The sequence below is a fragment of the Dipodomys spectabilis genome, unplaced genomic scaffold, assembly GCF_019054845.1.
Source record: "Dipodomys spectabilis isolate Male_0828 unplaced genomic scaffold, ASM1905484v1 ptg000017l, whole genome shotgun sequence".
Taxonomy (NCBI): Eukaryota; Metazoa; Chordata; class Mammalia; order Rodentia; family Heteromyidae; genus Dipodomys; species Dipodomys spectabilis.
Genome location: NW_024870694.1, coordinates 9247347 through 9264981, shown reverse-complemented (window position 1 = coordinate 9264981; position 17635 = coordinate 9247347). Strand labels below are relative to the sequence as shown.

The window sequence follows — 17635 nt, the reverse complement described above, 5'->3', positions numbered from 1 at the left end:
CAGCCTTGAGCTGAAGAGATGAGGGACAGTGCCCAGGCCCAAAGTTCAAGCCCCACAACTGAAAGAAAAAAAAAGCATATAACCAGAGCACCTGCCTTGTAAGTGCAAAGCTCTGAGTTAAAATCCCAGTACCACAAAAAGAAAGGAAAAAACTTACATAATATTTCAGATTTTAGATGAGGAGTGTTTAGTCTGTATTTGGGATTTCAGATCCTCCCTCCCCTAGTTTACTATAGTAACATAATTTCCATGTATATTTTTTCACAAGACTTGTTTTAGCAAAATGACAATAAAATGTGCTATGCTTCTAATAGACTTTCTCCTGCAACATGTAAACTGTTACTAAGGTTTTACTGCATACCTGATGGTTCTGTACTATCATCTTTTTTTATGAGTTGTAATCCAGATATATTAATGAGAACTCTCACAGATTCTGATTAAGTGAATGCAGAGTAGCAATAGTGTCTGGATTTGTCAGAAGCTCCAGAATTGCTTTTTTTTTTTTGTTTGTCGTGGGCTTGAACTCTGGGCCTGGGCACTGTCCCTGAACTCTTCAGCTCAAGGCAAGTGCTCTACCACTTGATCCACAGTGCAACTTCCAGTTTTCTGGTGGTTAATTGGAGACAGGAATCTCACAGACTTTCCTGTATGGGCTGGCTTTGAACCATGATCCTCAGATCTCAGCCTCCTGAGTAGTACCCGTGCCTGGCTCACATTGCTTTAAATGAACACCATAGGAAAGTTTACTTACCTTGCACTTAACAAGTAGCCACTTTGGAAACTTACATTTGCATGTAGTTTTTCTTTCTTTTTTTTTTTTTTTGGGTCCGGTTGTGGGGCCTGAACTCTGGGCCTGGGCGCTGTCCCTCAGCTCTTCAGCTCAAGGCTAGCGCTCTACCACTTGAGCCACAGCGCCACTTCCAGCTTTTTTTCTTTTTGCTTATATGCTGCTGAGGAATCAAACCCAGGGCCTCAGGCTTGCAAGGCAAGTGCTCTACCACTGAGTCACCTTCCCAGCCCCTGCATGTAGTTTTTCTACCTAGGGAAATAAGCCAGTTTGACTCAGAACATAAATCTAAACATGGCTATTAGGTAACATTGAAAGGCTGGCTAGAAAAGAATCTTGTTAAAAGATTCCCTTGGCCGGGCACTGGTAGCTCACGCCTGTAATCCTAGCTACTCAGGAGTCTGAGATCTGAGGATCATGGTTCAAAGCCAGCCTGGGCAGGAAAGCCCGTGAGACTTATCTCCAATAAACCACTTGGAAAACTGGAAGTGGCGCTGTGGCTCACGTGGTAGAGCGCTCGCCTTGAGCTGAAGAGCTGAGGGACAGCGCCCAGGCCCAGAAAGTCAAGCCCCATGACCGACCAAAAAAAAAAAAAAGATTCCATTTAATAATATTCCTTGTCTCTAGTCCCTGATGCTTTGATGTTGTCTTCTCTTCCTAGTGAATGGAGTGCCATAGAGAAAGAAATGGGTGATGGGTTGCAGAGTGCTGGCCATCATATGGATGTGTGAGTACCTAGAAGCTTCAGGAAGGCCTGAGGGGAAGATCAATGGGGGCTCTAGGGACACATGTCTATTCTGCTTTATCACATTTACCTGAATGTGTATTTACCTGCTTTGTGTGTACAGATTTGACCAAAGTTTGTCTTAGCAAAGCAGTTACTTTAATTCATATGTTAATAGAAAAAAGATAAAATCTTAGTGTTCAATAAATAAAGTTATTGGCTATGAATCAATCAAAAGATCTAGTAGAACTAACAACTGAATTTAATGAGTATTCAAAATATCAGCTTAAAATAAAATAACTATAAGCTACTTTTACATACCCACAACAATATTTGGAAAATAAAAATTTTAAACAATACTATTTTCAGTAACATCAAAACATGATACTTAGGCCAGGCAAGAGCGATGCATGCCTGTAATCCTAGCTCCTCAGGAAGCTGAGATTTGAGGATTGTGGTTCAAAGCCAGCCCGTGCAGGAAAAAGTCCATGAGACCCTTATCTACCACCAGAAAACCAGAAGTGGAGCTGTGGCTCAGTGGTAGAGTATTAGCCTTGAGTGAAAAAGCTCAGGGACAGTGCCCAGGCCTTGAGTTCAAGCTCCACAACTGACAAAAGAACATGATGCTTAGGGATTTAATTTAATGAAAAAAATGGTGCAGACCTTTACAGTGAAAACTATACTTTTGCTGAAAACTACATGAAAACATTGCTGAGAAAGAATTAAAACCTAAATAAGCTAGACGCTAGTGGCTCATGGCTGTCAGGATCCTCACTCAGGAGGCTGAGATCTGAGGATCATGTTTTAAAGTTAGCCCAGGCAAAAATGTCCATGAGACTTTTTTCCCCCCAATCCTGGGGCTTGAATTCAGGGCCTGAGCACTGTCCCTGAGCTTCTTTTGCTCAAGGCAAGCACTCTACCACTTGAGCCACAGTGCCACTTCTGGCTTTTTCTGTTTATGTAGTACTAAAGAATTGAACCCAGGCCCTCATTCATGCTAGGCAAGCACTCTACTGCTAAGCCACATTCCCAGCCCCCATGAGACTTTTATCTCCACTTAACCACATTAGTCACTTAGAAGTGGCGCTGTGACTCAAGTGATAGAATGCCAGCCTTGAGTGAAAAAGCTAAGGGACAGTGCCCAGATCCTGAGTTCAAGCCCCATTATTGGCACAAAAATTGATTCAGATGTTGGCGGCTCATGTCTGTAATCCTAGCTGAGACCTGAGGATTGTGGTTCAAAGCCAACCCAAGCAGGAAAGTATGTGAGACTCTTCAAGTTAATAAAAATCATTGTGATAATTACAAATTGTCTATATGTTTTGTTTTTAAATGTCAATTCTAGCTGTACATACTAAGCATTTCTTTAGAATGTTAATTTTTATCACAAAGTTTTATGCAGTATTTTTTTAAATAGGTATGCATCTTCTATTGATGATATTTTAGAAGATGAAGAACATTATGCAGATCAGTTAAAGGAGTATCTTTTCTATGCAGAAGCACTGAGGTGAGTACTAATTAAGTTCCAAGTTTGACCCCAGCTAATTCCTTCCCATTCTATAAGCTTCCATTAACTATAGTCAATAAGATACTTTTAAACTGGTACTTTAAACCCTGAATGAGCTCTCAGTTTGGGGCTCTTTGTAGTGGAGTGCTAGGCATAAAAATGTAAAAGGGGGTCTGCTCTTGGAACCTCGTATTGTAAAAACTACCAGAGCAGGTATCAGATCTGTCTGTATTTTCTTTCTTTCTTTTTTGTCAGTTGTGGGGCTTGAACTCTGGGCCTGGGTGCTGTCCCTGAAGCTCTTCATGTCAAGCTAGGCACTCTACCACTTGAGCCACAGGGCCACTTCCGGTTTTCTGGTGGTTAATTGGAGATAAAAGTCTCATAGATTTTCTTACCCGGGCTGGCTTTGAACCGTGATCCTCAGATCTCAGCCTCCTGAGTAGCTAGTAATTACATGCGTGAGCCACCAGTGCCCAGCTCTGTTTTCTTTCTACTTTATTCCAGTGTGAAGTTTAGAAACAAGATACAGATATGGCAGTCTCTGTCACAAGGTTCCATATTACTATTTTTGTTATGTATTTTTCTCATGTGTGTGTGTCTTATCTGCTTGGTTGTAAAACTTATTGTTAACATCGAGGATTTTTTCTGTTTAGTGTGTCTCCTGTAGACCCAAACAGAATTCTCTGCTAGATAACCCTCATTCAATAAGAAAAGGTTACTGTGTTTTTCCTATTCTGTTTAGAAATAAGGGTTCTTTTCCTAGTATTGGTGTTTTTTTTTTAAAAAATCACTTTTAAAAATAGTCTAGGAATTCTGTTAGAGTAACAGTGATGTTACGCTAGCTGTAATTTGTGAACACATCTGCACAATATCAGCCTTTTTCCTTGTGGCACTTTGAGAATAGTAAGTTTCACCAAGATATATTCAAGTCACCATGCCAAAGAACATTATGGGCAGTGGAATTCTGTGCAACTCCTAAAAATAACACAAATAATTAATGTGTACTAGCATGAAGAAATGTCTAGGGTAGATGTGGAACCATGTGGTTAGCTGGTGTGTGTATTTATAAGTATCTTGCTAAATTCAGGAAGGATCTGGTAACATGGTTTGTGTCTAGACAGTGAGACTAGAGAAAAGAAGGGGTTCTTAAAACCTTATTTGCACTAGAGCAATTTCTATACCATAAATAAATATCATTTAAAAATAATAAACATAGGTGCATTAGCTCACACTAGAATGCCAGCTACTTGCGGGCAGAGATCAGGAGGATCACATTGAGAGATGTTCAAGGCCAGCCTGGACAAAAGTTAGAAAGACCACATTTCAACAAAAAAGCTGGGCTTAGTGGTACATGCACATGGACAGGAAGCTTTGTTTTGATTTTTAAAGAAAGACAACTTAGGATAGTTGTTTTACAACTAAAGATAGCCCAAGTTCGTATGTTGCATTCAATTTTTTTAAAAAATTTACATGATAATGGGTTTATGATAATGGGATAATGTTCATTGAAAAAACGAATGCAGAAACATCTCTTCGTTTATATGAAGTCTTGGCTAGGTTTAATTCTTTTTTATATTTGGCTACTACATTTCCAACTTGGCAGTTCTGAACACAGAGTTCTGACCCTAGAGAGACAGGTGACTGCCTCCTCTGAAAGCTCCCCCACATGGGAGGAGGCTGGGAAAGTGTAATGGCAGCACTTTGTGTCCAGGGCTGTATGCAGGAAGCATGAGCTTATGCAGTATGACTTGGAGATGGCGGCCCAGGACCTGGCATCAAAGAAGCAGCAGTGTGAGGAGCTGGCCACTGGGGTGAGTAGTCTTCTGTAGGTCTCTGCTCAGTCCAGCCAGGCAGCCTGCCTGTGCCTCTTAAAAGAGAAGAAGTTGTGACTGACTTTACAATTCTTTGGGTCTTTTTTAAAAGTTTTATTCCCTTTCTCTTTCTTTACTGATACTGGTGCTTGCAGTTGGCCTCAGAGTCTTGCTAGGCAACCATTCCACCAGTTGGGCACACTTCCAGCTTTGCCTGGTGTCATTTAGCAAGGTGTCTTAAGGAAGTTTTAGTTTTTCTTTTTTTTTTCTTTTCTTTTTTTTTTTTTTTGTTGGTCGTTGGGCTTGAACTCTGGGACTGGGTGCTGTCCCTGAGCTCTTCAGCACAAGGTGAGCGAGCACACTACCTCTTGAGCCACAGCATTACTTCTAGTTTTCTGGTGGTTTATTGTAGATAAGAGTCTCATGGACTTTCCTGCATGGGCTGGCTTTGAACCATGATCCTTAGATCTCGGCCTCCTTAGTAGCTAGTATTATAGGTATGAGCCACCGGTGCCTGGCTTTAGTTTCTTTTGAAGAGCTTTTCTCAGAATCCCTCCTACAAAGGAGCTGCGTACTTTAGACTTTGATGCTTACATTGAGAACTTGGGAAGAAAATGTCCTGTCTGGTAGACCCAGGTCATAATCAACTCTTCACTCCTTCTCCTTTGTTGGAGCACATTAATTGACATATGAGAGATGCATTGTGCAGATAGTAAAGCAGTGCCAGTGGCACTGTAGATTGGTGGCATATTAATTAATAAGCACATTCACATCCATGCTGTCTCATGTGCATCTCATTAACGAAGATATCACCATGTGTCCGTATACACAGTGCCACAGCTACTGTGAAGTTATAGATACATGTGAGGAAAGACCTGTGAGCATCAGCCATGCATGGAATGAGACTTGCACTTATTCCTGAACTCAGGAGAAGCCCCGTGGACATTACCCAAGAGTCAGGCATGGTGGTGTGCACCCATGAGCTCAGCTATGCTGGAAGTTGTAGGTGGGAGGATTGTGGGTGACCCCAGGCAAAACTTGAGACTTTACCGGAAGAAAAAAAGCATTAAAGGGCTGGGGTGGTTAAAGTAATAGAGCCCTTGACTAGCAAGTACAGGCCCAGTACAGCCAAAAAAAAATGACACTTGGATTTTTTTACTCTTTTTGATTATTCTGTGTCATTCCAGTATTAGAAATCATATTAAGAGTATCCTGGTAGTAAAGCTGATGGTTCTTCTGTCTTGACAAGGGGAATGGTTAGTGTTTTCAGTCTTCCTGTAAGGATTGTTGTGCAGCGGTCTCTCGAACTCTTTTCACTTTGCAGAATGGAAACTTCCTGATAAACAGCTACCCATCTTGTATCATTAGTTCCTGGAAACAACCATTCTACTTACTTCCTTTTGTTTGTTTTGTTCTGATACTTGGGCTTGAACTCAGAGACTTGCAATTTTACTCACCTTTTTTACTCTTGCTGGTACTCTACCACCTAAGCCATGCCTCCAGTCTGGCATTTAGCTAGTAGTAGGAGGTAAGATTTTCTGTACTTTTCTGTTTAGGCTAGCTCCAACTGAGATCCTCATCCTAAATTCCTAGAATGACAGTGTGAACCACTGGCAATGTAAAACTGGTGTTTCATTCTACTTTATTTCTGTGATTTTTTTTTTTTTTTGAGTCCGGTCGTGGGGCCTGAACTCTGGGCCTGAGCGCTGTCCTTCAGCTCTTCAGCTCAAGGCTAGCGCTCTACCACTTGAGCCACAGCGCCACTTACGGCTTTTTTCTTTTTGCTTATGTGGTGCTGAGGAATCGAACCCAGGGCCTCAGGCATGCAAGGCAAGCGCTCTACCACTGAGCCAACTTCCCAGCCCTATTTCTGTGATTTTTACTATACTCTGTGAATCTCATTTAAGTGGACTCTCATGGTATTTCATCTTTGTGATCAGCTTGTTTTATTTAACATAATATCCTAAAGGTTTAGCATTGTGACATGTCACAATTTGCTGTTGTATTTTGCTTTTTGTTTTTTGTAATGGTTTGAACTTAGGACCTCACACTTGCTAGGCAGACACTGTACCACTTGAGCCATACCCCCAGCCCTTTTGTATTATTTTCTAGATGATGTATTTTATATACACATATATATATATATATATGTGTATATATATATATATACACACATATTTTTTTTGGGGGGGGGGTCCGGTCGTGGGGTCTGAACTATGGGCCTGGGCGCTGTCCCTCAGCTCTTCAGCTCAAGGCTAGCACTCTACCACTTGAGCCACAGCGCCACTTCTGGCTTTTTTCTTATGTAGTGCTGAGGAATTGAACCCAGGACCTCATGCACGCAAGGCAAGCGCTCTACACTGAGCCACCTTTCTAGCCCCATGTATTACATTTTTGCCTGAACTATAACCCTTTAACTTCTCTTACATAGCTCTGGTGATAGGTACCCACCACCACATACCTAGCTTATTGATTGACAGAGGTCTCCCTAACTTTTTGCTTGGCTTGCCCAGGAATTACAATCTCCTGGATATCTGCCTCCCAAGTACAGGGTTATACTATCAAGCCTGGAAGAATATTTCACTTTACACATGACTCACATTTTGTTTATCCATTCATCTATTTCTATTTCCTTTTAGACTGTGAGGACATTCTCTCTAAAAGGAATGACGACCAAGCTCTTTGGTCAAGAGACTCCAGAACAGAGAGAAGCCAGAATAAAGGTGCTAGAGGAACAAATAAATGAAGGAGAACAGCAGCTGAAGTCTAAAAATCTGGAAGGCAGGTAAAAATGCTTGGATATTGAACAGAGATAGACTACGTTGCTAGGCACTGGTGGCTCATGCCTGAGAATCTAAGGATTGAGATTGAGATTCAAAGCCAGCCATGGCAGGAAAGACCATGAGACTCTATCTCCAGTTAACAATTAGAAAATCAGAAGTAGAACTGTGGCTCAAAATGGTAGAGCACCAGTCTTGAGCAGAAGAACTGAGGAACCGCAGCCATGCTCTTTAAGTTCAAAGCCCATGATTCCCCCCTCCCCCCAAAAAAAGACTGTAATAGATGTTATGTATATATTATTTTTTTCTTTTTTATTTATTTGTTTTCTTCTTTTGCTGGTCCTGGGGCGAACTCAGTGCCTAGGCTCTGTCCCTGAGCCTTTTTGTGCTCAAGGCTAGTGTTCTACCACTTGAGCCATGGTGCCATTTCAGGCTTTGTCTGAGTAGTTTGTTGGTGTTAAGATCTCATAGACTTCCTGACCAGGCTGGCTTCAAACTATGATCCTCAGATCTCAGCCTCCTGAGTAGCTAGGATTACAGGCATGAGCCACTGGTGTCCAGCAACATATATTCTTTTCTTTTTCTTTTTTCTTTTGTTGGTCGTGGGGCTTGAACTCTGGGCCTGGGCGCTATCCCTGAGCTCTTCATCTCAGGTGAGTGCTCTACCACTTGAGCCACTTCCAGTTTTCTGAGTGGTTTATTGAAGATAAGAGTCTCATGGACTTTCCTGCCTGGACTGGCTTTGAACCGTGATCCTCAGATCTCAGCCTCCTGAGTAGCTAGGATTACAGGCATGAGCCACCAGCACCCAGCCTGGTACCATGCATTCTTTAAAAATTAATTTCCCAGCTTCCTAAGACCATCCTCAGGAATAAACTAAGGGTATGTTTTATTCCTCTAAAATGCAGTGTTTTTAACAAAGATCAAATTATAGAAGTAGCTTTGTTGATGTGGGGAAAGGAAGACAAGATGGCATTTAAGGTTCCTTTATTTATTTTTTTATTGTGAAAATACTGTACAGAGGGGTTACAATTACATGGGCAAGATAATGAGTACATTTCTTATCAAGCATTGTAGCCTCCTCCTTGGTTTCTCCTTCTCATCCCTTCCCTTCCTCTCCCTGCCCCCCCCCACCCAAACTTCCCGGCTCCCCCTCCTCCTTGGCATTTAAGGTTTCTGATACTGTTTCTTTGTACATTCTCTACCCTTTCTTTTCCCCATCTTACACAAGCCGGGTCATTTGTCAGTCCCCAGCTCAGGTGTTTCCTCACTGTGGTACACCCCCTCCCCATGCCCTCGGCTGTCCCAGCACTCCCTCCGTGACACTCTAGCCTGCAGACTTACAGTGAGTTGCTGCTGTTGTACAGCACTGGCCGTGATAGGGGATGAGCTGGTAGTCCTCATCTTTGTCTCCCCATACTGCACCTGGGAATCCAGTTCTCACAGAGCTTTTCTCACTGTGTGGACACCCACCACACCAAAACTATGTCATTGCTGTCAAGGTGGTGTGGTTAACTTTTTGAACTGCTGCCTTCCAATTGGTCAAAGTAAATTTTTTGTGAATGTAATTAAAAAGAAAAGCACCTATCCAATGTTTTCTCTTATGGAGACATGAGCAGTGTTGCTCAGCTGCTCTGAACTCTTGGGCTCCAGCAGTCCTCATGCCTCAGTGTTCCAAGTAGCTGCCACCGCTCTGCTGTGCATGCCCCTGCATCCACCAGGCAGAATGTTTTAAAACCCTAGTTACCTCTCGCCACATAAGTGCTGAATGTGTGGTGAGTGCATTTTTCCAGTGGCCGTGGGAAGCCACTTCCTTCCTCGCAGCACGTGTGAAGCTGTGGGCTGCCGCATGGAGCCATCTGCACCTGTGGTAATTACCTGAGTAATTTGGAGGCAGAGTCCTTGAGGCAGAGGTGCACATTATCAATATGGAGAAGAAAATTGTAAAATGCAGGCCCATATATCTTATTGGCTTATCTCCCCGCTTTTCTCTTACCTGTAAGTTTTAGGAAATGGAAAAATAGAACCATCTTATATAAGGAATAGTGTTTTCTATATAGACAATCAAAAATCAACTCGAGCTGGGGGAGGGTGGGTCACACCTGTAATCCTAGCTACTCACAGAGCTGAGACCTGAGGATCTCAGCACAAAAACCACCCCAGACAGAAAAGCCCAGGAAACTCCATCTCCAAAAATAACCACCAAAAGGTAGGATAGAGGTGTGGCTCAAGTGCTAGAGCACCAGCCAAACAAACCAGCTGAATAAACATAAGAGCCTGATACCAGCCAAAAAAAACATAAACTAAAAAAAACCCCTCAGAATCTCAGAACTGGTTATAGAATGTATAATATATAGTATGTTTAATTTAAATAATAATAATAATAACTCTACCTTTTATTTCAGAGAATTTGTGAAAAATGCATGGGCTGATATTGAACGCTTCAAAGAACAAAAGAACCGAGACTTGAAAGAGGCCCTTATAAGCTATGCCATTATGCAGATCAGTATGTGCAAAAAGGTAGGCTTGGGTTCCAGTGGAGCTATAGCTCTATCGTTGAAAACTGTATTTTGATTTAAATTTGTTTTAAATTTGTTTAAATTTGATTTAAATTTGTTTTTAGTTTTAGTTTTTTGTTTTGTTTGATTGCTGTTTTGGTGGTACTGGAATTTGAACTCAAAGCCTTATGCTCACTAGGCAGGTACCTTACCACTTCTTCCATTCCCCCAGTCCATTTTGCTCAAGCTGTTTTTCAGATAGGATATCACACTTTTTGTTCAAGCCAGTCTTAGACCTTGATCCTCCTACCTGTGCCTCTGGTGTAGCTGGGATTATAAGCATCCACAACCATGTCTAGTTTGTTTGTTGAGATTAAGTTATGCTAACTTTTTGCTTAGGCTATCTCCTCATTTTCTTAGGTATGTACCACTGCATTTGGACAGAAGAAATCAAAATATGAGTTACTTATTGCCACTAAAGTCCCGCATTTGCATGCTCCATTTATAATGCCTCTCCTAAGATAACTGTAGTAAACAAGGCTTAATCAGCATGTTTTTTGTTTTCTAAGAATACTACTATGAAATTTAAGTGGAGTAAACATTTATATTTGAAGTTAAACAGGGTCTTTTTAAAAAACTTTTAAACCTAATTTGTTCATACCAGGCAAACATCCTGGTACATCCCAACTCCCATTTTTTTTTCTTTTTCTTTTTCTTTTTCTTTTTTTTTTTTTTTGGGTCCGGTCGTGGGGCCTGAACTCTGGGCTTGGGCGCTGTCCCTCAGCTCTTCAGCTCAAGGCTAGCGCTCTACCACTTGAGCCACAGCGCCACCTCCGGCTTTTTTCTTTTTGTTTTATGTGGTGCTGAGGAATCGAACCCAGGGCCTCATGCATGCAAGGCAAGTGCTCTACCACTGAGCCACATTCCCAGCCCTTTTTTTTTTTTTTTCTTAAAACAGTCTTGCTGTGTGGCCTAGTCTGGTTTTGAATGCTCAGTCTTCCTGCATCTACTCTCATGAGTTGTGGATTACAGGCATCTACCATTATACCCAATGCCTGACACGTTTCTTTTCTTCAGGAAGTTACCAGAAGTCAAAATTAACACAAGCTTTTTCCTTGAAAAAATGAGTGCTTATATTTTACTTGTGTGTTAAAATGCATCAGGCTTTGCTACAGTGTTAAGTGCTCATTGAATATAATTCAAGTGTTACTTGAATATAATTAGATTACTAAAGTGCAGTAGTAAAAAATATCATAAATAACAAAGCATGTTAAAAGTAAATAGCACTTCTCAGTGATTATTTTGGTCAACTTAAGTTGGTAAGTTGTCTAATTTATTGAACCAAGTAGCCTGAAGCTTTTAAAATATACTAACCAATTCTTTAGTTACTTTATTATTGTTGTTATTATTATTAGAATAACACATTTACCCAGTGCAATAACACCTCTAAGTGAAATACTTGGGTTTTCAGAATCCTTCAAGAATTATATTAGTATATAGAAATGGTACTGATTTTTCTATTGATTTTTTTAATTGTGAAAATACCGTACAGAGGGGTTACAATTACATGAGCAAGGTAATGAGTACATTTCTTGTCAAGCATTGTTGCTTCCTCCTTTGTTTCCCCTTATCTACATTGACTTTTGTATCCTACTTTGCTCCAGACATCTATCAAATTTAAGAGTTTCTGTTAAGACTCTTTAGGAATCTTTAAAGCATAGGATCATCTGCAAATAGGGATAATTAACTTCTTCCTTTTTTGTTTCTTTCTCTTGCCCTGCTGCTTTGAATAAGATTTTGAGCATTATATTGAATGAGACTGGTAAGAAAGGCCACCTTTGTTCCCTTCCTATCAAGGAAATGCTTTCAGGATTTTCTCATTCTGTATATTGCTGGCTATAAGTCTGTAATACAGGAAGAGTCACATTTTAAAGTTGCTTTTGTTTTTAGGGAATTCAAGTTTGGACCAATGCTAAGGAATGCTTTAGCAAGATGTAATCCTGTGAAATGAATTTCTCTTCAATCAAAGTGCCCCAAAACAGAAGCACAAATAAATTAAAGAAATTTAAGTTGCTATCTGGTATACATAAGAATATATAAGTTGAATAAATTCAGCTTCTTTAACTGATTATGGTTGTGTTCATATAGCACAATGGATGTATTTTAATGAAGATAAAACATTATAACTTGAGGTTTTGGGGGCTGGTGCTGATTCCAAAAAGTTAATTTAGTAATATATACCAACAGATAGTTTGTCAGCTTCTTAAGCACTGACTGAATGTCAAGGCACTAATGAGTCTCTCCATGCTCTGCTCATCGCCCGCTGTTTCAGTTGTGTCCATGCCTGGAGTTCCCGGCCATTCCATTCACTTGTCACTAGGGAACACCCTCCACCTCTTTCAGAGGGTGACTTTTTTTTCCTCTTGCCTTATAGTTGAGCTATTTGGTTTGACAAAGCTCAGCAGAAATTTATTGTGAAACAAATATTTTTCATCACATTCATCAAAACCCCTTTAACACCTGCAAGTACTAGAAAATGCCTTTAGTTTATGTTTTACCAGTATTTTGATACTGCTCATAAATTTTATACTGCCAACAAAGAAGTCTCAACTTCTCAGATACAGACTGGAATGCATTGCTGTGACCCAGAGGTTGCGATCTAGGAAGTTTCAGTGAATATTCTTTCCCTCAGATAATCCCTAACCTTAGTCATGAGCCTTAGTTTCCTGTGCGTGGCTCCGCACGGGGTGCTCCAGGGCCCATGGCGTTTCAGGGCACAAGATGTAGCATCCCCGAGTGTAAGCTGCGTGGGGTGAACGCTCGTGCCGCACCGTCATCATTGGTGCCCTCCTTGTCTGTCGCTTGGCTGTGATCTTTTTGTAAAGATAAATTATATTGCTTTTTTATGTGTGTGTTTGTGATAAATCTTGGGAAGCCAAGCATTCTCATTTTGCTAGCTTTGCAAAATCTCAAATGTGTATTCATTATTTCTAATGATGTTTTAAAACAAAATAATACTGTTTAACATTTGACTTTTTTACATGTTTAAAATGTTGCTGGAATTTTGTGCTGTTTGCCAAAATTATATGATAAATAAATGAAGTATTGTGCTGATTTGCAGAAGATTTTTGTTATTTTAACAAGATAATCCATACAGATTAGTATCTGATACCCTGGCAAAAAAATACATACCACCTAGGTTTTAAAAGTGTTTAATTGTATAATTTTATCTTACACTCAAATGTTGATGTTTTCAAAAAGAGAATACTGAAATGAACAAGATTTTTAATTTTCTACTGCTTTTTTTCTCCTTCTGTATGTTTCATTCCTTTGAATCTTGGATAATAATGTGAAATAATTTTTCTGCTTGGCATTTAAAAATCAAAAACCTTGGTTTAGAGATATAGCTCAGTTGTAGGTTAAAGGAGATTGTGGTCCAAGGCTAGTTTCAGGCAAAAGCATTTTTCTTTTGTGAAACAAGACATTTTTGCTGGGCGCTGGTGGCTCATACCTCTAATTGTAGCTACTCAAGAGGCTGAGATCCGAAGATAGTGGTTCAAAGCCAGCCCAAGCAGGAAAGTTTCTGAGATTCTTATCTCTGTTTAATTACCTAAAAACTGGAAGTGAAGCTGTAGTTCAAAGTAGTAGAGCTCATGTTTGTAATCCTAGCTACTCAGGAGGCTGAGATCTGAGGATCACAGTTCAAAGCCAGCCCAGGAAGAAAAGTCCATGAGATTCTTTCTCTAATTAATCACCAGAAAACTGGAAATGGTGCCGTAGGTCAAAGAGGTAGAGTACTAGCCTTGAGTAAAAAGAGCCCAGGGCCAGCACTCAGGCCCTCGGTTCAAGCCCCATAACCAACAAAGAAAAAGAAATGTATTTTTCCATATCTGAAAGATAACCAAACCAAAAAAAGACCCAGGGGTATGATTCAAGTGGTAGAGAACCCACACTGATTATCTTTGCCTTTGTGTACTAGTGTAAGTATAAACTTAATTAAATAAAAATAAGGTTTTATTTCTGACATGAAATGGTACATGCTATATTTGCAATAGTGTTGTAGTTCGGCTTTGGGCGTGTGGATCTTGATTACCTAAAACAGGGTTATCCATCCCCTCCCCCCAACACCCAGGGTTTTCACATAGAGACTGGCTGGGCCTCCTGCCACACACTGTCAATGTGGAAGTTGGAAAGAGGAACAGTGTAGGTCCCCGTGAATCAGCTGAAGCAGGAAAGGATGGGAACATTCTCTCTCTCTCTCTCTATTTTTTTTTTTTTTGGGGGGGGTCCGGTCGTGGGGCCTGAACTCTGGGGCTGGGCGCTGTCCCTCAGCTCTTCAGCTCAAGGCTAGCGCTCTACCACTTGAGCCACAGCGCCACTTCCGGCTTTTTTCTTTTTGCTTATGTGGTGCTGAGAAATCGAACCCAGGGCCTCATGCATGCGAGGCAAGGGCTTTACCACTGAGCCACCCTTCCCAGCGGGATGGGTACATTCTAATACATGCATGTCCAATTGCATTCCTATGCAAATCTTAAAAATATCTTGCCAGTGACTTACCATTTGCAGTCACCTACATCTTACCCACCCACTTTAGGGAGCTGAGCTTGACCATATTTTATTGTTCGATTTGAAAAGCTATCAGATACACAGCGAAGTATTGCTCCACATTTCAGATTCTGGTCAGAAACAAAGTGTAGACATGAACTTTAGGGCATGTACAAACTAAAGGGCAGCATTGAGACTGGTGAAAGCCAACATGATGTTAGCACTTTTCAGCCGCAGTCCAGATGCCTGGCTCATTCTCAGCTCCTGAGCTTCCACATTGGAAAAAAAAAAAAATTGAGCTGAGTGCTGATGATTCATGCCTGTTGTTCTAGCTACTCAGGAGGCTGCAATTTAAGGATCCAGATTCAGAACCAACCCAGGCAGGCAAATCTGAGCGACTCTTCAGTTAACCACCAAAAAAAGAAAACTGGATGTAGAGGTGAGGCTTTGGTAGAATGTCATCCTTGAGTGAAAAAGCTAAGGGACAGCTCTCAAGCCCTGAGTTCAAGCACGGGCACACAAATAAAGAAAAAAAGATCCTCTTGTCCAAGATGAAGAGGTAGACAGAGCTGATCTTTGTACAACATTTTGTACGTATTTAATACCACTGAACTGTTTACTTAAAATGGCTAAAATAGTGAATTTAGGGTTATGTATATTTCACCACAGTAAAAAAAAGGAGAAAATTAGTGGGATTCTGACTCATGAAGTTTGGTACAATGGCTAGAAATGTGCATTTTTTTCAAAATGTGCTTTTTTTTTTTTTTTTTTTTTTGCCAGCCCTGGGGCTTGAACTCTGGGCCCGGGCACTGTCCCTGAGCTGCTATTGCTCAAGGCTAGAACTCTACCACTTGAGCCATTTTAGCTTTTCCTGAGTAGTTTCTTGGAGAGAAGAGTCTCATGGGCTTTCCTGCCAGGGCTGGCTTCAAACCACTATCCTCATATCTCAGCCTCCTGGGTAGCTAGCATTACAGGCATGAGCCACTGGTATCTAGCCTAAAATGTGCATTTTCTTCTTATTCTAATGATTAACTGAGCTGGAACTCCTTCATATAAGAGCAGAGGACAGGCGATGGAATTTGTAATTACTGTTCTGGAGCTCAGTTGTAAATGACACCTCCACATCCTTCCTTACCTTCCTGCCATGGTGATCACTGGTGGGACTCATGAGTTGAAAGCCTTCCCAACTGAGCCCCGGGCCAGGAATGTGGCTGAGATCCCTTGGAGGTGAGCTTGGTGAACATGAGAGCCCAGTGGGTAAATCTGAAGCTTAGAGAAGTCTTGGTTGAAGATGCTGTGTGGGAGAGAGATGACAACTGAATCGTCCACATGATCAAAGTCGCGGGGGAGGTGCGGGGGCAGGGGGTGGAATGGATGGAGACCCAGGGTGAAGCTGGATGTGTAGGGATGGGTGTGACCTTTGTGTCTAATATTTCTTCTACTTTTTAGTGAAAATCCAGCTCTCTTTTCACATGTCCATTGCCTTTTTGTGCTCCATCTCTACCTTCTTTTCTGTCTGTCCTTGTCTAGGCTCTGAACTCCCAATTCCTTTAGCCATCATGCCTTTAGACTCTTTCCTACATAAATTGATATTATTAAGAATGTCAGGTTTAAAAGATCCTTCTCAGATTCAGCTCCCACCCGGGTAAGTCGTACAGAACATCTGCTCCCTGGTGCTTTTGCACACCACACGGTTCGATCAGCAAGCCAAAGACCCGGCCATGTGAACTAAAGTGTCTCACTGATTCCCAAATTCCCCCTTAAAAATGCTCAAGTGTCTACTTTTTTTTTTACATAGTTCTCCCATCTTTGACTCACTATGTATATAAAGAGAAAGATTCGCATTTCTTTATTTTCTTTGTATCTGTGTCCATGTTTATAGTAGGTAGATCTACGTCCTATATATAGTTAAACATGCACATACATTTCTTATTGGGACTTACTAGTACATCCAAAATCTTGATTGAGAGGGCTGGGAATGTGGCTTAGTGGTAGAGTGTTTGCCTAGCATGCTTGAAGCCCTGGTACCACATTAAAAAAAGTCATTATAGCTGGACACCGGTAGCTCATTCCTGTAATCCTAGCTACTCAGGAGGCTGAGATCTGAGGATCTTGGTTCAAATCCAGCCAGGGCAGGAAAGTCTGTGAAACTCTTGTCTTTAATAAACCACCAGAAAACGGGAAGTGGTGCTGTAGCTCAAGTGGTAGAGCACTAGCCTTGAGCTGAAGAGCTGAAGGACAGTGCTCAGGCCCAGAGTTCAAGCCCACGATCCACCAAAAAAAAAAAGTTTAGGTATGAAGTGTCCTCCAAAAGGCTGAAGTCAGGATCAGCCCTAGCTGAGGGCACTAGAGACTTGCCTTCAAGGTGTAAAACCTTACTTTACAGTACTTTAGGAGGTGCAGCCTAGCTAGAGGAAGTAGGTCCCCAGGGAAAGTCCTGGGGGGAGGGGAATCTTCTTCTTGGCTCTTCCCCCCCACCCTACTTTCTGTCCACCATGAGGTGACTAACTCCTCTACCTCACGGACTGAACCCTCTGCAACCATAAACCAAAATAATTCCTCCCTTTGTTGTTGTCAGTATTTTGAACCCAGCAACACAAACATGACTAATGCAGCCACCCTCCCCTCCTGTCTCCCAACACTGCCTTCCAGTTATATGAGGATTTGGGGGCAGTTATGGTGCAGATTCCTCTGGAGTTCCATTCTGAACGTGAGCTTGTCTATGTGACACCCTTACAGGAGCAGGAAGCCAGTGATTGCTGAGTTATCAGCTGCTCTGAGCCTGGTGAAACTCCACAAGAGCCTGTCACACTGTGAGCTGCACTGTGCCTCCCAGTGCTCAGCTCAGCGGCAGGCTTCTTCCAGCATGGAGGGAGAGAGCGGGGAGGACTTCGCTAAGGAGTTGGCAGGGTCTTGAGTCCTGTGTCCTCCCAGCTACAGGGAGCTCATTGCCTGCCTGACACCCAAGCTTGGGCAGCTCATG

General features: G+C 41.6%; 1 protein-coding gene across 1 annotated transcript in view; it reads left to right on the top strand.

The window, feature by feature from the left end:
- The window catches only part of Snx4 (sorting nexin 4), a 52981-nt gene extending 39757 nt beyond the window's left edge, over positions 1–13224 (top strand). Inside the window, exons 9-14 of the mRNA XM_042668651.1 lie at positions 1449–1514; positions 2929–3018; positions 4730–4829; positions 7469–7614; positions 10015–10129; positions 12058–13224. Coding sequence (XP_042524585.1) covers positions 1449–1514; positions 2929–3018; positions 4730–4829; positions 7469–7614; positions 10015–10129; positions 12058–12105 — 565 coding nt within the window. The 3' untranslated portion in view covers positions 12106–13224. The remainder of the gene's footprint in view (positions 1–1448; positions 1515–2928; positions 3019–4729; positions 4830–7468; positions 7615–10014; positions 10130–12057) is intronic.
- The last annotated feature ends 4411 nt before the right edge of the window (positions 13225–17635 follow it).